Source organism: Papio anubis, chromosome 11 (assembly GCF_008728515.1).
Source record: "Papio anubis isolate 15944 chromosome 11, Panubis1.0, whole genome shotgun sequence".
In the NCBI taxonomy this organism is placed as follows: domain Eukaryota; kingdom Metazoa; phylum Chordata; class Mammalia; order Primates; family Cercopithecidae; genus Papio; species Papio anubis.
In genome coordinates, this window is record NC_044986.1 from 70,216,050 (window position 1) to 70,233,535 (window position 17,486).

General features: G+C 45.8%; 1 protein-coding gene across 6 annotated transcripts in view; it reads left to right on the forward strand.

Annotated features, from left to right (window-relative positions):
• Positions 1–9: 9 nt before the first annotated feature.
• SEC24C (SEC24 homolog C, COPII coat complex component) overlaps positions 10–17,486 on the forward strand; it is a 27,493-nt gene continuing 10,016 nt past the window's right edge. For 3 of the 6 annotated variants that reach the window (XM_009214668.3, XM_021943357.1, XM_003903760.5), the window contains exons 1-6: positions 10–114; positions 2,482–2,681; positions 5,790–5,925; positions 15,018–15,190; positions 15,415–15,786; positions 16,106–16,239. In XM_009214668.3, the coding sequence (XP_009212932.1) occupies positions 2,510–2,681; positions 5,790–5,925; positions 15,018–15,190; positions 15,415–15,786; positions 16,106–16,239 (987 nt within the window). In that variant the 5' untranslated portion in view covers positions 10–114; positions 2,482–2,509. Of the gene's footprint in view, positions 115–2,481; positions 2,682–5,789; positions 5,926–15,017; positions 15,191–15,414; positions 15,787–16,105; positions 16,240–17,486 lie in introns of those variants that run through there. The other 3 variants (XM_009214669.3, XM_021943358.1, XM_021943359.2) reach the window with 3 other exon arrangements.

The window sequence follows — 17,486 nt, forward strand, 5'->3', positions numbered from 1 at the left end:
CCTAAAGCGTGGAGGAGGAACTTCCGGGGGTGACGCGACGACCCCCTCGGAACCGGAAGTGAAGCCTGGGAGCCTTGACGTTAGGAACGAAGTCTAACCTGGATCTGGAGCCGGGTGAGGAGTGGCATCGGGAGGTTGGTGGGTAGGAAAGCGAAGGAGAGGTCAGGGTATTACTGGCCAGATTGGGGTCCGGTTTCAGAAAGAAGGGAGGAGCCTGGGGGCGGGGCCTGGGAAGAGACCCTCCACCTCACGCATCCACTATCCAGGAGCAGGTCCTAGACCCTCCCTTCGTCTCTCGGCCCAGATTCCGGCTCCTGCTTCCTGCCCCGAGCCTGTTAAAAGGTGCAAGACGCTTGGGCTCTGTGCTTAACAGAGCAGCCGCCTCTCTTATCGTGGCCTTAGAAGCTGACTTGGCTTCTCGGTCTTGATCCTCGGCTCTCCGAGGCTCCATAGCTTGACTACTTTCAGAGTTCTAGGAAGCTTGCCCCGCCCCTTTGGGTTGTCACCCTCGACTATCCACCAGAATGGAGTCGAGACTTCAGTCTGACTCCAAGATCTTGAATGTGTTTGAGGGAATTATTTTCTGGAGAAGAAGCTCCTTTCTTTACCCCTCCCCCCGACTTTGGAAAGATAAAGGGAGGGGACATATTTTAAACTTAGTGTTAGTGACCTGTGTAAGGTTTAGGATTTGGACGAACAGCTACTGAGATAACTTTGAGTTTAAAGAGTTTTGGACGAGGATCAGCTCATTTTCTATAGTCAAGGTGGCCCTTCTAGCAAAGGGGGAGAGGCCCATTGTTCCCTCTGCAGCAACTCTGAGTGCTTCTGCTTCCTGGGCCTCTTCTGTCTATAGGATAATTGGAATGATACAGCTGTTGAAAGTAGATGTGATGAGATAGTTTTCTTGGAAAGACCTTATCTAGAAAAGGCCCTCTAATTCATCCCTGTGTTGGTGAGCAAGATTGTAATAATTTTGATGGTGGCCGAGATTCGTAACAATCGTAAGGGGAGCAGAAACAGGAGAGTTGGAGAAGTGCATTGAAATTTAGAATATTTATAGTCTTCTGCTTGAGGGATGAGATGAATGATTTTTTCCATGAAATCTAACTTTGCCCCTGATTCTTGAACTGTTTCCTCAGATTATGTGAAGAAGGTGCCTGTTCTGCACTCGGTTTTAATCTGTTACCTTGCTAGAGTTTTCAGGTGTCCTTTACATTTATTTATTATTATTCTTTTTTTTGAAAGGGAGTCTTGCTGTGTTGTTCAGGCTGGAGTGCAGTGGCACGATCTCAGCTCACTGCAACCTCTGCCTCCCGGGTTCAAGCGATTCTCCTGCCTCAGCCTCCCAAGTAGCTCGGATTACAGGCGCGTGCCATCGTGCCCGGCTAGTTTTTGTATTTTTAGTAGAGACTGAGTTTCTCCATGTTGGCCAGGCTGGTCATGAACTCCTGACCTCAAGTGATCTGCCCGCCTTGGCCTCCCAAAGTGCTGGGATTATAGGTGTGAGCCACTGCGCCCGGCCAACATTTATTGATTTTAATGCTTCGGTTTTGGCCGGGTGTAGTGGCTCACGCCTATAATCCCAGCACTTTGGGAGGCCAAGGTGGGCAGATCACGAGGTCAGGAGATCGAGACCAGCCTGGCTAACAGGGTGAAACGCAGTCTCTACTAAAAATACAAAAACTAGCCAGGCATGATGGCACGTGCCTGTAATCCCAGCTACTCAGGAGGCTGAGGCAGGAGAATCGCTTGAACCCGGGAGGCGGAGATTGCAGTGAGCTGAGATCGTGCCACCACTGCACACTCCAGCCTGGCAACAGAGCAAGACTCTGTTTCAAAAAAAAAAAAAAAACCTTCAGTTTTAAGGTCCATACATTCTTTTGGTGGAAAGACTGGGGTCGGAGTATCATTTGTATTATGGCAGTTTAGCTAAAGAATGTCATTTCTGTAAATCAGTCTAAATTTTGTCATTGAGGGGGAAGGATTTTAGTGGATCTGTTTTAGACTTTTAGCCTGACTGATTTTAAATCAATTGTTTGGCACACTAGAGGGTACTGGATGTTTGTTGGATGAATGGATGCTAGAGTGAATGAATGGAAAGTGGGAACATTGTTTCTTTTACCTGTAACATCAAGGTAGTTCATCAGCCACAAGACTCTGTGTGACTAGACACCAGAAATCATACCACTGGGGAATGGAGGCTGCTGCTCCATTTCAGTGGGTCTGTCTGAAGTTGAAATTTATATTCTTTAGACAGTGACAAGGGGTGGGTGGTCAGAGTAACAAAATCCTTGCTTTTAAGAAGGTAATCTGAATACTGACTGCGGCAGAAAATTACTAAGATCCTGTGGATGTGTGAGGATTATTAAACTGATCACTGTCTGATAAGATCAATTTCTTTTTATCTCTACTTCCTGCCCTGAATAGTTGCTCTCTTTAGAAAGTTCATTTTAACTAATTTCTCGTCTCTCTCTCTAATAGGTGAGACCAAACCGGGAATGCTTTCATAATGAACGTCAATCAGTCAGTTCCACCTGTGCCATCATTTGGGCAGCCCCAGCCCGTCTACCCAGGGTATCATCAGTCCAGCTACGGTGGGCAGTCAGGGTCCACAGCCCCCACCATTCCCTATGGAGCCTACAATGGCCCAGTACCAGGCTATCAGCAAACACCCCCCCAAGGTATGTTTCTGTTTATTTTGAGCTAGGGAGGGAAATCAGCAGAGTCTTCAGGTTGAGTTGTATTGCTCTAGCTAAGCTACCTGAGGAGTTTGGGTGACTGGGATTGAGGAACATAAATCTGGCCCTGTGTAGCTGAGAGCCCTGTGGGCGCCCTTCCCTTTTATTATTATTATTATTTTTTTTTTTGAGACAGAGTCTTGCTGTCACCCAGGCTGGAGTGTAGTGGCACGATCTCAACTCACTGCAACCTCTGCCCCCCGGGCTTAAGCAATTCTCCTGCTTCAGCCTCCCCAGTAGCTGGGATTACAGGCATGTGCCACCATGCCCAGCTAATTTTTGTATTTTATTTATGTATTTATTTAGAGACGGAGTCTCACTCTGTCGCCCAGTCTGGAGTGCAGTGGCACCATCTTGGCTCACTGCAACCTCTGCCTCCCAGGTTCAAGCAGTTCTCTGCCTCCGCCTCCTGAGTAGCTAGGATTACAGGCGCCCACCACCACGCCAGCTAATTGTTTTGTATTTTTAGTAGAGATGGGGTTTCACCATCTTGGCCAGGCTAGTCTTGGACTCCTGACTTTGTGATCTGCCCGCCTCAGCCTCCCAAAGTGATGGGATTACAGGCTTGAGCTACCGTGCCTGGCCTGTTTTTTTTTTTTTTTTTTGAGACGGAGCTTCACTCTTGTTGCCCAGTCTGGAGTGCAGTGGCACGATATGGCTCACTGCAACCTCTGCCTCCTGGGTTCAAGTGATTCTCCTGCCTCAGCCTCCCGAGTAGCTGGGATTACAGGCATGTGCCACCACGCCCAGCTAATTTTGTATCTTTAGTAGAGATAGGGTTTCTCCATGTTGTTCAGGCTGGTCTTGAACTCCCAACCTCAAGTGGAATTACAGGCATGTGCCACCACGCCCGGCTAATTGTTTGTATTTTTAGTAGAGATGGGATTTCGCCATGTTGGCCAGGCTGGTCTTGAACTCCTGACCTCAGGTGATCCACCTGCCTTGGCCTCCCAAAGTGCTAGGATTACAAACGTAAGCCACCGCGCCCAGCTGTCTTCCGTGTTTTTAGGTAAGGTACTGTGTTTTTGCCTTAAGCCATCTAGTGGGAACACATCTCCCAGGTTCACTGACAGCTCATTTACTGTGGGTATCACCTGGTCACATTGTTCAGAGCTAAATGGAAGGGTTGTGGTCCATGCCCCTCTAGATCCTGTGACCAGGACCGAATATTTCCTGTTGACTTGTAGTCTCCTTGAAATCATTTATTCCTCATATATGTTGAATGCCTTTTGTTGGACTGATGATTCTTATATATAAATTAGCCTGGGACAGTGTAGTTTATGGGGATGAAAAGTGTGATATTTGTGTGCCTGACTTTTGGTGCCTCTCATATCTTTCTTCTGATATCAGTCCTTTTCCTTTGCTTGAGTTTCCTTTGCTTCTTAGATGCTCTGTAATATCATGGTAATAAGAGAATACTAATCCGATGCTGCTTTAGGTTGAGTGTTTGGTTTTTACCTTACTTTTTCTTTCTTTTTTTTTTTTTTTTTTCTTTTTTGAGACAGTCTTACTCTGTCGCCCAGGCTGGAGTGCAGTGGCATGATCTTGGCTCAGTGCAACCTCCGCCTCCTGGGTTCAAGCAGTTCTCCTGCCTCAGCCTCCCCAGTAGCCAGGATTACAGGCACATGCCACCAAGCCTGGCTAATTTTTGTATTTTTAGTAGAGACAGGGTTTCACCATGTTGGCCAGGCTGGTCTTGAACTCCTGACCTCGTGATCCACCCGCCTTGGCCTCCCTAAGTGCTGGGATTACAGGCATGAGCCACCACGTCCGGACTTACCTTACTTTTTCAAGAAGAGCAGCTAGTACTCTACAGATTCTCCACAGGGGCTTTTTGGAAGTAGTTAACAGTAAATCTTTGCTTAGGCTAGCTGATGATTTAGGGTATGCCAAATTCTTTATGCTTTTATAAAGGGATATGGAAAAAAGAGGCATCAAAGAGATACGAGTAAGATTTGGGAAATAATGAAGTATGACGATTTTAATTATAACTGTGGGGAAAAAAAAAAAACTGATGAGATTAGGCCTCAGATCTTTGGAAGAACCTTAATTCTAAGCTGAGACTTTGGCTGAACAGAGTCCACCTCCGCTTTGTCAAGTCCTGGAGTTTGGCATTCTCTCATGAGAAAGCTTTGTTAGAGGAAAACATATCTGATTCTGTCATGGTTGGTGAGCAAGTTTAGGTTAATCATGTTCCTGTAGGCAGGTTCTATAATGTCTAGTCTCTACTGAGGGCAGAGCAAAAGAAAAACAATTCTTTGAACAGAGGTCATCCACATTTCAAAAGTGATGTGCCAAGTAACTAATTGCTTTTTCCCTGAACTTCATGTGTGAAGAATGGCTAAGAGTAGTGAAAGTAGCTTTGATGGTGGTTCTAAGGAATAGGAAGGATGGAGTACAGCTTTTGTGAGGACATAGGTGGCAGTGCTAACGGGAGGACAGGCCAGCTGTCCTTATTGAACTGTTGGGCAGAAACAAGGTCTCCGACCTATAGGAACACGTTCCTGAATCACGTGCTGTTTGAAGTTTTCACACTTAGAAGTGGATGAAAGGATATAGTTAGTATAAGCAGAATGAATGAAGAAGGTGGCAGAATAATCTCCCCAAGAAGTGTCTTTCTTTGTAGCCTAGTTCAGTATATTACTTGGTCATCTTTTGAGTGTCCTTTTTCATATATGCTCCAGGTTTCTGAGTTCTGGAGTAAGATCTTTTCCTTAGAAGAGTTGACTTGTTGTCTAGGGTAAGAATATTAGGTAGTCTTGGATTGACTGAGAGTATGGTGATCAAAGGAAAGCCCTACATTCTTGTGTCTCTGGCTACAGCTTCACCCCTAGTATGCTTGTCTAGGAGAGTATAGGCCCCCTGTTGGGAATCTGTGTTTAGAATACTGCTGTAGCTAGAGTTGTATGCTGGTAGTGTCCTTTTCGCTGCCTAAACTGTGGTATTGGGCCAGTGAAGGTCTGAGTTTATTGATCCTTGCTTTGCATTCCTGGCTCAGGGTGGAGGAGAAAGTTATTTCCCAGTCACTTAGTTTCTGTCCTTTACCCTCAGGTATGTCAAGAGCCCCACCTTCCTCAGGGGCACCTCCAGCCTCAACAGCACAGGCTCCTTGTGGCCAGGCTGCATATGGCCAGTTTGGCCAAGGAGATGTACAGAATGGGCCAAGCTCCACTGTTCAGATGCAAAGGTAGGTACTTGGTCAATCTAAAATTGGTCTCATGAGGCTGAGTGCGGTGGCTCATGCCTGTAATCCCAGCACTTTGGGAGGCCAAGGTGGGTGGATCCCTGAGGTTAGGAGTTCGAGACCAGCCTGCCCAACATGGAGAAACCCTGTCTCTTTACTAAAATAAAAAATTAGCTGGGTGTGGTGGTGTGTGCCTGAAATCCCACCTACTTGTGAGGCTGAGGCAGAAGAATCAAGAGGCAGAGGTTGCAGTGAGCCAAGATCGCACCATTGCACTCCAGTCTGGGCAATAGAGTGGGACTCTGTCAAATAAATAAATAAATAAATAAATAAATAAATAAATAAAATCGGTCTGATGAAAGTAGAAAGGTTAGGAAGTTATGGGTTTTTTTTTTTTTTTTCCTCTCCTTTGCCTTTCTTGTAGATCACTTTTTCTCTTCCTTCTACCCTTCTGTACTTTGTCTTCTTTTTTCCAGGTTATAGGTACTGCTGATGTCCAGCCCTGTGGATTACTGACCCATCTTAGTACCTGGGTTCCTTTGCATATTCTTCCTTTTCTGTGAACTTGAGTTTCTTGCTTTACTAGACATACGTCTTCAATAATGGTTGCAGTCCTATTGAACCTACCCTAAGGGAGAAATGGGAAGACAGAACCTCAGGATTATTTACATCTCTTTTGATTTGCCCCTTTCCTCTAGATCAGGCACTTAGTAAGACTGATTGGTTAAGTTTGGGTATGGCCAGTTAGGAACTGAAAGATACTAAAAGGGAAACCACATAAATGGTGAAAACTTCAGTGGTACAATGACCCAATAAACCCATTTTAGCATGAAAGTCCATTAAAGGAGGGCAGTCATCTCTATTAGAGTGCTTTTTAAAATTTTTAAATTTTTTTGAGACAGGGTCTCACTCTGTGGCCCAAGCTAGAGTGCAGTGGCAGGATCACAACTACCTGGAGCCTGGACGTCTCAGGCTCAGGTGACCCTCCCACCTCAGTTTCCCAGGTAACTGGGACTACAGGCATGAGCAACCACACCCAGCTAATTTTTTGTATTTTTAGTAGAGATGGTGTTTCGCCGTGTTGCCCAGGCTAGTCTCAAACTGCTGAGCTCAAGCGATCTGCCCACCTTGGCCTCCCAAAGTGCTGGGATTACAGGCATGAGCCACTGCACCTGACCAGGAGTGTTGTTTGTTTTTGGTAAATAAAGAGTAAAATGTAACTGTGGGAAAGAGGTATGATAATAGAAAAGTCACTTTCTGACACTTTAACTGGGTGTCCAGAATACACATTTTTAGCATTGAATGTAAGCATGCATAAGTCAAACAAGTGGGGTACATAGAAGATAACAAGTACACAAATGTACATAAAGTTATAAAACAGGGTGAGGGTACAGTGAGGGGGTAGGGAACTGTTTTAAATACATTGGTCCGTGCTGGGTGCAGTGGCTCACTCCTTTAATACCAGCACTTGGGGAGGCTGAGGTGGGAGGATTGCTTGAGCCTACAAGTTGAAGGCTGCAGTGAGTCATGATTGTACTGCTGCACTCCAGTCTAGGTGACAAAGCAAGACCCTGTCTCAAAAAAAAAACAAAAAAAACAAAAAAAACAAATGAATGCCTTAGTAAATTATTATATAGCAAACTCCTTTGTAACTGCAACTACAACCCAGATGAGGAAAGATAACTTTGCCACTCACCCCAGAAGGCTTTTCCGTGTGCCCCGATTGAAACATTAGTCTGTCCCTCCCCTCATAAATAACAATTATCCTGCATTATCCTGACTCTTACAGTAATTTCATGTTTTTTTTTTTTTTTTTTTTTTGAGACAGAGTCCTGCCCTGTTGCCTACGCTGGAGTGCAGTGGTGTAATTTCAGGTCATTACAACCTCCAGCTCCCAGGTTCAGGCGATTCTTCAGCCTCAGCCTCCTGAGTAGCTGGGATTGCAGGTGCCTGCCATCACGCATGGCTAATTTTTTAATATTTTTAGTAGAGACAGGGTTTCACCATGTTGGCCAGGCTGGTCTCGAACTCCTGACCTCAAGTGATCCACCCACCTTGGCCTTCCAAAGTGCTGGGATTACAGGTGTGAGCCAACACACCCAGCTGACTTTCTTGTGGTTTTTAAAAAATAGTTTACACTTGGCTGGGTGAGGTGGCTCATGCCTATAATCCCAGCACTTTGGGAGGCCAAGGTGAGAGGATTGCTTGAGCCCAGAATTTTGAGAGCAGCCTGTACAATACAGGGAGACCCCCATCTCTACAAAAAATAAAATGTTAGCTGGGCATGGTGGCATGCCTGTTGTCCTAGCTACTTTGGGAGGCTGAAGTGGAGGTTTCGTTTGGGCCCAGAAGGTTGAGGCTACACTGAGTGTGATCTCGCCACTGCACTCCAGAGCTTGAGAAACAGAGTGACACTGTCTCAAAAAAAAAAAAAAAAAGTTTACACTCAAATGTACAACCACACATACCACAATTTAGTTTTACCCACAGGAAAAACAGTTGGTGTGTCTTTTAAGTCTATAAGCTCCACCTCTGTCTTCTTTTTCTTAGTATTTATCTGTTGAAGAAAACAAAACAGTTAACCCAAAGAATTTCCCACAGTTTGGACTTTTTACATAACATTTACTTCACACTTGTCCAACCCGTGGCTCACAATCTGCATGCCTCAGGACAGCTTTCAATGTGGCCCAACACAAATTCATAAATTTTCTTAAAACATACGAGGTTTGGCCGGGCACGGTGGCTCAAGCCTGTAATCCCAGCACCTCGGGAGGCCGAGACGGGCAGATCACGAGGTCAGGAGATCGAGACCAGCCTGGCTAACACGGTGAAACCCCGTCTCTACTAAAAAAAATACAAAAAACTAGCCGGGCAAAGTGTCGGGCGCCTGTAGTCCCAGCTACTCGGGAGGCTGAGGCAGGAGAATGGCATAGACCCGGGAGGCGGAGCTTGCAGTGAGCACTGAGATCCGGCCACTGCACTCCAGCCTAGGCGACAGAGCCAGACTCTGTCTCAAAAAAAAAAAAAAAAAAAGAAAGAAAAAAAAAAATACGAGGTTGCCGGGCGTGGTGGCTCACGCCTGTAATCCCAGCACTTTGGGAGGCCGAGGTGGGCGGATCACCAGGTCAGGAGATCGAGACCATCCTGGCTAACACGGTGAAACCCCGTCTCTATAAAAATACAAAAAAATTAGCCGGGCGTGGTAGTGGGCGCCTATAGTCCCAGCTACTCGGGAGGCTGAGGCAGGAGAATGGCATGAACCCGGGAGGCGGAGCTTGCAGTGAGCCGAGATCACGCCACTGCACTCCAGCCTAGGGGACAGAGCGAGACTCCGTCTCAAGAAAAAAAAAATGAGATTTTTTTTTAAAGTTCATTACCTGTCACTAGTGTAGTGTTAGTGTATTTTACGTGTGGCCCAAGACACTTCTTCCAGTGTAGCCCAAGGAAGCCAAAAGATTGGACACCCCTGATTTACGTTGTATTAGGTATTATAAGTAATCTAGAGATGATTTAAAGTATATGGGAGGAGGCTGGGTGTGGTGGCTCATACCTGTAATTCCAGCACTTTGGGAGGCCAAGGTGGGTGGATCAGCTGAGGTCAGGAGTTCAAGACCAGCCTGGCCAACATAGTGAAACCCCATCTCTACTAAAAATACAAAAATTAGCTGGGTGTGGTGGCGGGCACCTATAATCTCAGCTACTTGGGAGGCTGAGGCAGGAGAATCGCTTGAACCCAGGAGGCGGAGGTTGCAGTGAGCCAAGATCGTGCCACTGTACTCCATCCTGGGCGACAGAGTGAGACTTTGTCTCAAAAAAAAAAAAAAAAAAAAGTATACAGGAGGATATATGCAAATATGATGCCATATAACCCACATCCAATTCTATTGACTCCACCTTCAAAATGTTTATCAAATCTCACTACAGTCATTCCTCAGTATCCATGGGGGAATAGTTCCAGGACCTCCCCTGACCAACAGATACCAAAATCTGCAAATGCTCAAGTCCCTCATATAAACTGTATGCAAGTAGAGATGTTAGGTGGGCATTTGCATATACAAATCTGCAGCTCAAGACTGATGTTAGAACTGGAGATAGAAATTTGGAAGTCCTCAGTCTATAGATATTTAAAGCCATGGATGAAATCATTTAGAAAGTGAGTAAAGAATGGAATTGAGGACTTGGAGCTTACCAACATTTAAAAGTAAAGAGGAGCCGCTATCAAAAGATAAAGAGGGGCCAGGCGTGGTGGCTCACGCCTGTAATCCCAGCACTTTGGGAGGCAGAGGCAGGTGGATTGCTTGAGTTCAGGAGTTCGAGACAAGCCTGGGCAACATGGTGAAACCCTTTCTCTACCAAAATACTAAAATTAGCTGGCTATGATGGCACATGCCTGTGGTCCCAGCTACTTGGGAGGCTGATGTGGGAGGATGGCTTGAAACCAAGAGGTGGAGGTTGCAGTGAGCCAAAATCTCACTGCTGCACTCCAACCTGAGTGACAGAATAAGACCCCATCTCAAACAAAAAACAAAAAAAAGAATGAGAAAGAGCAGTAGTGAGGTGGGAGATAAGCCAAGAGAGTGTGGTGTCCTGAAATCAGGTGAAGAGGGTATTTCAAGAAGGTAAGAGAGTAATCAGCTATGTCAGATGCTGCCAAATGGTAAGATGAAGACTGACAATTGACCATTGGATTCGGCAAGGTTGGCATCATCGATAAAGGCAGTTTCAGTGTAGACATAAAGAAAACTACCCAGTTGGAGTGAGTCAAAGAATTTCAGCCGGGTGGCAGATTGACATAATCTGAAAACCCTCTGCTACCAACATCTAGAAAGGAGAGAGAAAATAGAAACAAAAAAAATTTTAAGTGCAAAGTTAAGCTTAAAAGAAAATGTGAATTTTTTTTTGTTGTTGTTAATACGTAGTCCTGCTCTGTCGCCCAGGCTAGAGTGCAGTGGCACGATCTTGGCTCACTGCAACCTCCACCTCCCAGGTTCAAGTGATTCCCCTGCCTCAGCTCCCAAGTAGCTGGGACTACAGGTGTGGGCCACCATGCCCAGCTAATTTTTGTATCTTTAGTAGAGACGAGGTTTCACCGTGTTGGCCAGGCTGGTCATGAACTCCTGGCCTCAGGTGAACCGCCCACCTTGGCCTCCCAGAGTGGTGGGATTACAGGCATGAGCCACTGTGCCCAGCCGTCAAGTAAGGACTGAAAATCAGAGTGGTAAATTGATTCTGGGGCTGCCTGTAGATTGGGTGGATTCATCATCTTGAAAAGCCAGGGCCTTAAATTTAAGCAGGTACTGGGGAAGGCAGATGAGTCCTTGGGCTTTCCTGAGAGGAGTTTTGGAACTGAGATATTGTTTATAACGTCTGGACCTGGGCTGCACCTTCAGTGAGCAAGCCAACTAGGGGAAAAAAGGTCTGCACGCTGGAAGAGGGAGATAAGGAGTCCTGTTTCTCTCAGGCTGACTGTGGATGGGTTAAAAAAAAAGTTCTTGGGACTGCAAATGGACATGACGGATCTTTTTGGAATGATGAAAATGTTATAAAATTTGATTCTGGTGATGGCTGCATAACTATAAATTTACTAAAAATCATTGAATTGTTCACTTAAAAGGAATTAATTTAATGGTATGGAAATTACATCTCAATAATGTTTTTTTTTTTTGAGGTAGGGTTTTGCTCTTATTGCCCAGGTTGGAGTGCAATGGCACGGTCTCAGCGCACTGCAGCCTCTGCCTCCTGGGTTCAAGTGATTCTCCTGCCTCAGCCTCCCAAGTAGTTGGGATTCCAGGCGTGACCACCATGCCAGGCTAATTTTTTGTATTTTTAGTAGAGATGGGGTTTCACCATGTTGGCCAGGCTGGTCTTGAACTGACCTCAAGTGATTCACCTGTGTTGGCCTCCCAAAGTGCTGGGATTACAGATGTGAATCACTGTTCCTGGCCATTTTTTTGTTTGAGATGAAGTCTTGCTCTGTCGCCCACGCTGGAGTGAAGTGGTGAGACCTTGGCTCACTGCAGCCTCCACCTCCCAGGTTCAAGTGAATCTCCTATCTCAACCTCTTGAGTAGCTGGGATTACAGGCGTGCACCACCATGCCTGGGCTAATTTTTGTATTTTTTTAGTAGAGATGGGGTTTCACCATGTTGGTCAGTCTGGTCTCAAACTCCTGACCTCAATGATCCATCTGCCTCAGCCTCCGAAAGTTCTGGGATTACAGGCATGAGCCACCGCACCTGGCCTAATTTTTTTTTTTTTAATTTGAGGCCAGGTGCAGTGGCTCACACCTGTAGTCTCAACACCTTGGGAGGCTGAGACAGGAGGATCACTTGAGGCCAGAAGTTTTAGACCAGCCTGGGCAACATAGGGAGATCCTTTCACTATCAAAAAAAAAAAAAAAAAAAGCTGAGCATTGTTGGTGTGCCTGGGAAGCAGAGGCAGGAGGATTGATAGAGCCCTCGAGGTTGAGGCTACAGTGAGCCATGATGGCTCCACTGCACTGTAGCCTGGGTGACAGAGTGAGACTCTGTCTCAGAAACCAAAAACAACAACAAAAAACAAACAAACAAAAAATGGATCTAGGGTGACACTATTATTACTGGAGTACCTTCTGGAAACAAATGTGGAACAACCACACCTCAGTCCGGGCTGGAAGGGATTATCAGAGGAAGGCATTTTGATTAGAGTTGGGCCAGGCACAGTGCTCATGTTTGTGATCCCAGCACTTTGTGAAGCCAAGGCGAGAGGACTGATTGAGCGCAGGAGTTCAAGACTATCCTGGGCAGCATAGCAAGACCCTACAAAAAAATAAAAATAAAAATAATTTATTTTTGTTTCTCTACAAAAAATAAAATAATATATATATATTTTTTCTCTACAAAAAATAAAAAAAATTAGCTAGGTGTGGTGGTGTGTGCCTGTGGTCTCAGATACTTGGGAGGGGAGGCTTAGGTGGGAGGATTGCTTAAGCCCAGGAAGTCAAGGCTGCAGTGAGCCACAGATAAGTAAGTGCCATTGTACTCCAGCCTGGGTTACAGAGTGAGACCCTGTCTCAAAAAAAAATAATAATAAAAAGTAAGGCTGGGCACGGTGGCTCACGTCTGTAATCCCAGAACTTTGGGAGGCCGAGGCAGGTGAATCATGAAGTCCAGAGTTCTGAGACCAGCCCGGCCAACATAGTGAAACCCTATCTCTACTGAAAATACAAAAATTAGCCAGGCATGATGGTGGATGCCTATAGTCCCAGCTACTTGGGAGGCTGAGGCAGGAGAATTGCTTGAACTGAACCCAGGAGGCAGAGGTTGTGAGCCAAGATCGCACCACTGCACTCCAGCCTGGGCGATAGAGCTAGACTCCGTCTCAAAAAAAAAAAAAAAAAAAAGAAAAGGAAATAAAGACAGAGTATAGACCTATTCTTTTGTAATGTTTAGCTAAAAGGGGAGCAAAAGTTTGAGGAGGCTGTGAGGTAATTTGGTTGGATTTTTTAAAAAGTTTTTGAGATATAATTCATATACTATGCAATTCGCCTATTTAAAGTGTTTTTGTATATTTAGTGGTTTTTAATATATTGATAGATATGTGCTGTCACAATTTAGTATACTGACAGATATCACTCCAGTCAGTTTTAGAACATTTTCATCATCTGAAGAAGAAATACTGCATTCTTTAGCTACCCCTGTTTAGCTATTCCCCCATTCCCCTATTCTTCCAACCTTAAGCAACTCCTGATCTACTCTCTGTCTCTAAAGATTTCCCTATTCTGGACTTTTCATTAGAATAGAATCATATACTATGTGATATTTTATAATCGACTTCTTTAATTTAGCATAATATTTTCAAAGTTCAGCTATGTTGTAGCATATATTAGTACTCCATTCCTTTTTGTGGCTAAGTGGTTTTTCATTGTGTTGCTACATGCTACATTTTGTTTATCCATTCTTCTGTTGATGGACATTTGGGATGTTTCCACTATAGTTGGTTTTTGGGGTTTTTTTTGTCTGAGAGATGTTTGTATGTTTTTGTGCTGATGGGAATAATCAGAGAGGGAGACACTGAATGGAAAGTATATTGGAAAGACACTGTGGTAGACTGAGGCGGGTAGATTGGTTGAGCTCAGGAGTTTGAGACCAGCCTAGGCAACATGGCGAGACTCCATCATCTATAAAAAATACAAAAACTAGCAACTGGGCACGGTGACTCACGCCTGTAATCCAGCACTTTGGGAGGCTGAGGTGGGCAGATCATGAGGTCAGGAGATCGAGACCATCCTGGCTAACATGGTGAAACCCCGCCTCTACTAAAAAATAACAAAAAAAAAAATTAGCTGGGTGTGGTGGCAGGCACCTGTAGTCCCAGCTACTCAGGAGGCTGAGGCAGGAGAATGGTGTAAACCTGGGATGGGAGGCAGAGCTTGCAGTGAGCCGAGTTCGCGCCACTGCACTCTAGCCTCGGCGACAGAGCGAGACTCCGTCTCAAAAAAATAAAAAGACAGAAAAACAACAAAAAAAACCTAGCCAGGAATGGTGGCATGTGCCTTTGGTTTCAGCTACTTGAGAGGCTGAGGTGGGAGGATCACCTGAGCCTGGAAAGTTGAGGCTGCAATGAGCTGTGATCACACCACTGCACTTCAGCCTGGGTGACAGAGTGAGACCCTGTCTCAAAAAAAAAAAAAAAGCTGGACAATCAGTCTGCGTTTGTTTGATTTACTATTTATTAAGGTTCATGCATGCTTATGTGTGTCTTCCCTTGCAGTGCTTTCAGTGCTTCAGATTACAAAACTAAGGAGGTTTGTAAGAATTGAAGCAGAGGAAGCAATAATTTAGTTAGCAGAGTAAATAGTACTTGACCTGAGGGTGCTTGGTTTATGTTTGTGGAGTGAGCTTAATGGAAAACAAGATTTTCCATGAATAATCATGGTATAAACAATCAGGAATATAATTTACCCATAAATATACAAAAGTATGAAGCCATAAAAGAGTTCAGGGTTAGAGTAAGATGTCACAAAACAATGTAGCTTCCTGTACGATGCGAAGCTTCTGCTGACTTCAAAGGATGTCCTAGCCCCACTAGTCACCTCTGCTTTCTTTCTTTTCACAGGCTGCCTGGGTCTCAGCCATTTGGGTCCCCATTGGCCCCTGTGGGCAACCAGCCAGCTGTGCTTCAGCCCTATGGCCCTCCCCCGACAAGTGCACAGGTGACTGCGCAGCTGTCTGGAATGCAGATCAGCGGTGCTGTGGCCCCAGCCCCTCCCTCTTCAGGGCTGGGCTATGGTGAGTGGCTATGAACACAGGAGTGTTACTGTCTCCTTTTCAGAGGCATCAGACTCTGGGGTTATACCTGAATCTCTATTATTTCCCTTGTATTTCCTGTGCCTCTGAGCCTCAGAAGATGGGACAGTCATACCTGCCCCTCTTGTGTGGAAAGGAAAGTCGCTTTACCGAACAAGGAGGCAGAATGACTGGGCTTTTGACTCTACCTTTATTCTACTTCTCAGGCCCACCAACATCGCTGGCTTCAGCCTCAGGAAGTTTCCCTAACTCTGGTCTGTATGGCTCCTATCCTCAGGGCCAGGCTCCTCCCCTTAGCCAGGCCCAAGGTCATCCTGGGATCCAGACTCCCCAGCGATCTGCCCCATCACAGGCCTCCGGTTTCACACCCCCAGCTTCAGGGGGTCCTCGGCTGCCTTCGATGACTGGTCCACTCCTGCCTGGACAGAGTTTTGGAGGGCCCTCAGTGAGCCAGCCCAACCATGTGTCCTCACCTCCTCCTCAAGCTCTGCCCCCTGGCACCCAGATGACTGGGCCCCTGGGACCACTGCCACCTATGCACTCCCCGCAGCAGCCAGGCTATCAGCCCCAACAAAATGGTGAGTCTTGCCCAAGGTCTGTCTAGAATCTAGAGGCATTGGCTACTCAGGTGGTTTTTGATGTTTTTTATTTGTTTGTTGTTAGTATTGCTAAGTGGTGAATTAGATGGGCAGCTTCAGGGTATTATTCCTAGGATATGGGGTTTATAAGACATTATTTTTTCTTGTAGTTCAGATGACATGGTCTTTCTGAATGGCTTTGCCAGGCATTAGTGTACCTCATAATTCTATGTTTGTAGGAGTCTAGTCATTTTCCTGAGGCCTTAAGAAGAGATAGGGATGGGATTTTGAGTTCATCAACCTTATGCCCTTGTCTCAGGTTCCTTCGGACCAGCCCGGGGCCCTCAGCCTAATTATGGAAGCCCCTACCCAGCAGCACCCACCTTTGGCAGTCAGTCTGGGCCTCAGCCACTGCCTCCTAAGCGCCTGGACCCTGATGCCATCCCAAGCCCTGTAAGTAGAAACTTACATGGTCCTGAGGAAGGGTTTGTGTCTGCCAGATAGGCAGGTCAATCTAGATGAAATGTTTGCCTAGCATTTTCTGATAATTTTCCCTTTTTGTTCATCTTCTTGGAGAACTTACATATAATTTGACTCTGAACTGGAACTTGAGGTTCTAGGAGTCTTTTGGGGGGCTGTTTTACTCTATAGATGGGCAGAGAAGGAAGGGAAACCAAGAGTGAGCAGCAGCACCAGTAGATCTGTGAGTTGAGGACTGTACTCTGTCACTACTGTACATACATAGTATGGTAGCCTTTGTCCTTCTGTGGAGCAGTGACTGGGTCTTGTCCCCTTAGATCTAGAAGGATGGCCTTCTTCCTAATGGGTAGAGCAGGTGGGAATTCTCTATGTTAGATGTTAAGAGAAGGAAAGCCTCACTGGTTTCTCTGCTCTTACTTGGACAGTTTTAGGAGGAAGTCCCCAGTACTTTTGTCTGGTAGGCTTCTGCTGTGTAGATGGGGAAGAGTGAAACGACAGTTTATGAGGGCAGTGTGTATGTAAAGTCCCACTGGAGAGCTTTTCCCAGGAAGAGGGTGAATTGCACCCTTGGGGAGCCATCAGAATCCTCAGGCCCTGCTTATCAGACTCAGAATAGAGACTAGGACTGTACTGCCAAGTAGGGGCCACTTTATAGTTCTGTCTGTAACATTTGCTATGTCAGTTACCTTGCCATGCTTAGCCATTGTCATATTCCATTCTGTTCTCTTCCCTCTTCCTCCTTTGGGTAACCACCACAGTGAGGGAGCCTGTTGGCCGAGGAGAACTCAGGAGAATTAAGCAGCCCCTCTTTCCTTCCCCCTCCTTCAGTAAGAAGGAGAATCTGGTTGGATGTGAAGGGAGGCTTCTTGTAGCATAAGATAGTCCTTAGAATGGGAGGTTTGGCCTTTTAGGGGAACATTCCTGTTCTTCTTCCTTACGGTTTCTTCCATTCAGCCTCAGCCCCTCCCTGTATAACTCCTGCTTGCCTCCTGTTTGTCCCTTTCCTTGTCTTTCTACATCATAGTCTGAGCCATTAAAGCCTCTGTGTTGAGCCAGAAAGACTTGGAATTTCCTATCTAGAGGGGGCTTGATTTCAGCAGTATGAGCTGGGCTCCAGCTGTTCATGTCTAACTCAACAGGGTTGAGAGAAGTAACATCTGCCTCTTGTTCTTTTGTCTCCCTCCTTGTATTCCCCTGCTGCCTTTATTATTAAAACACTA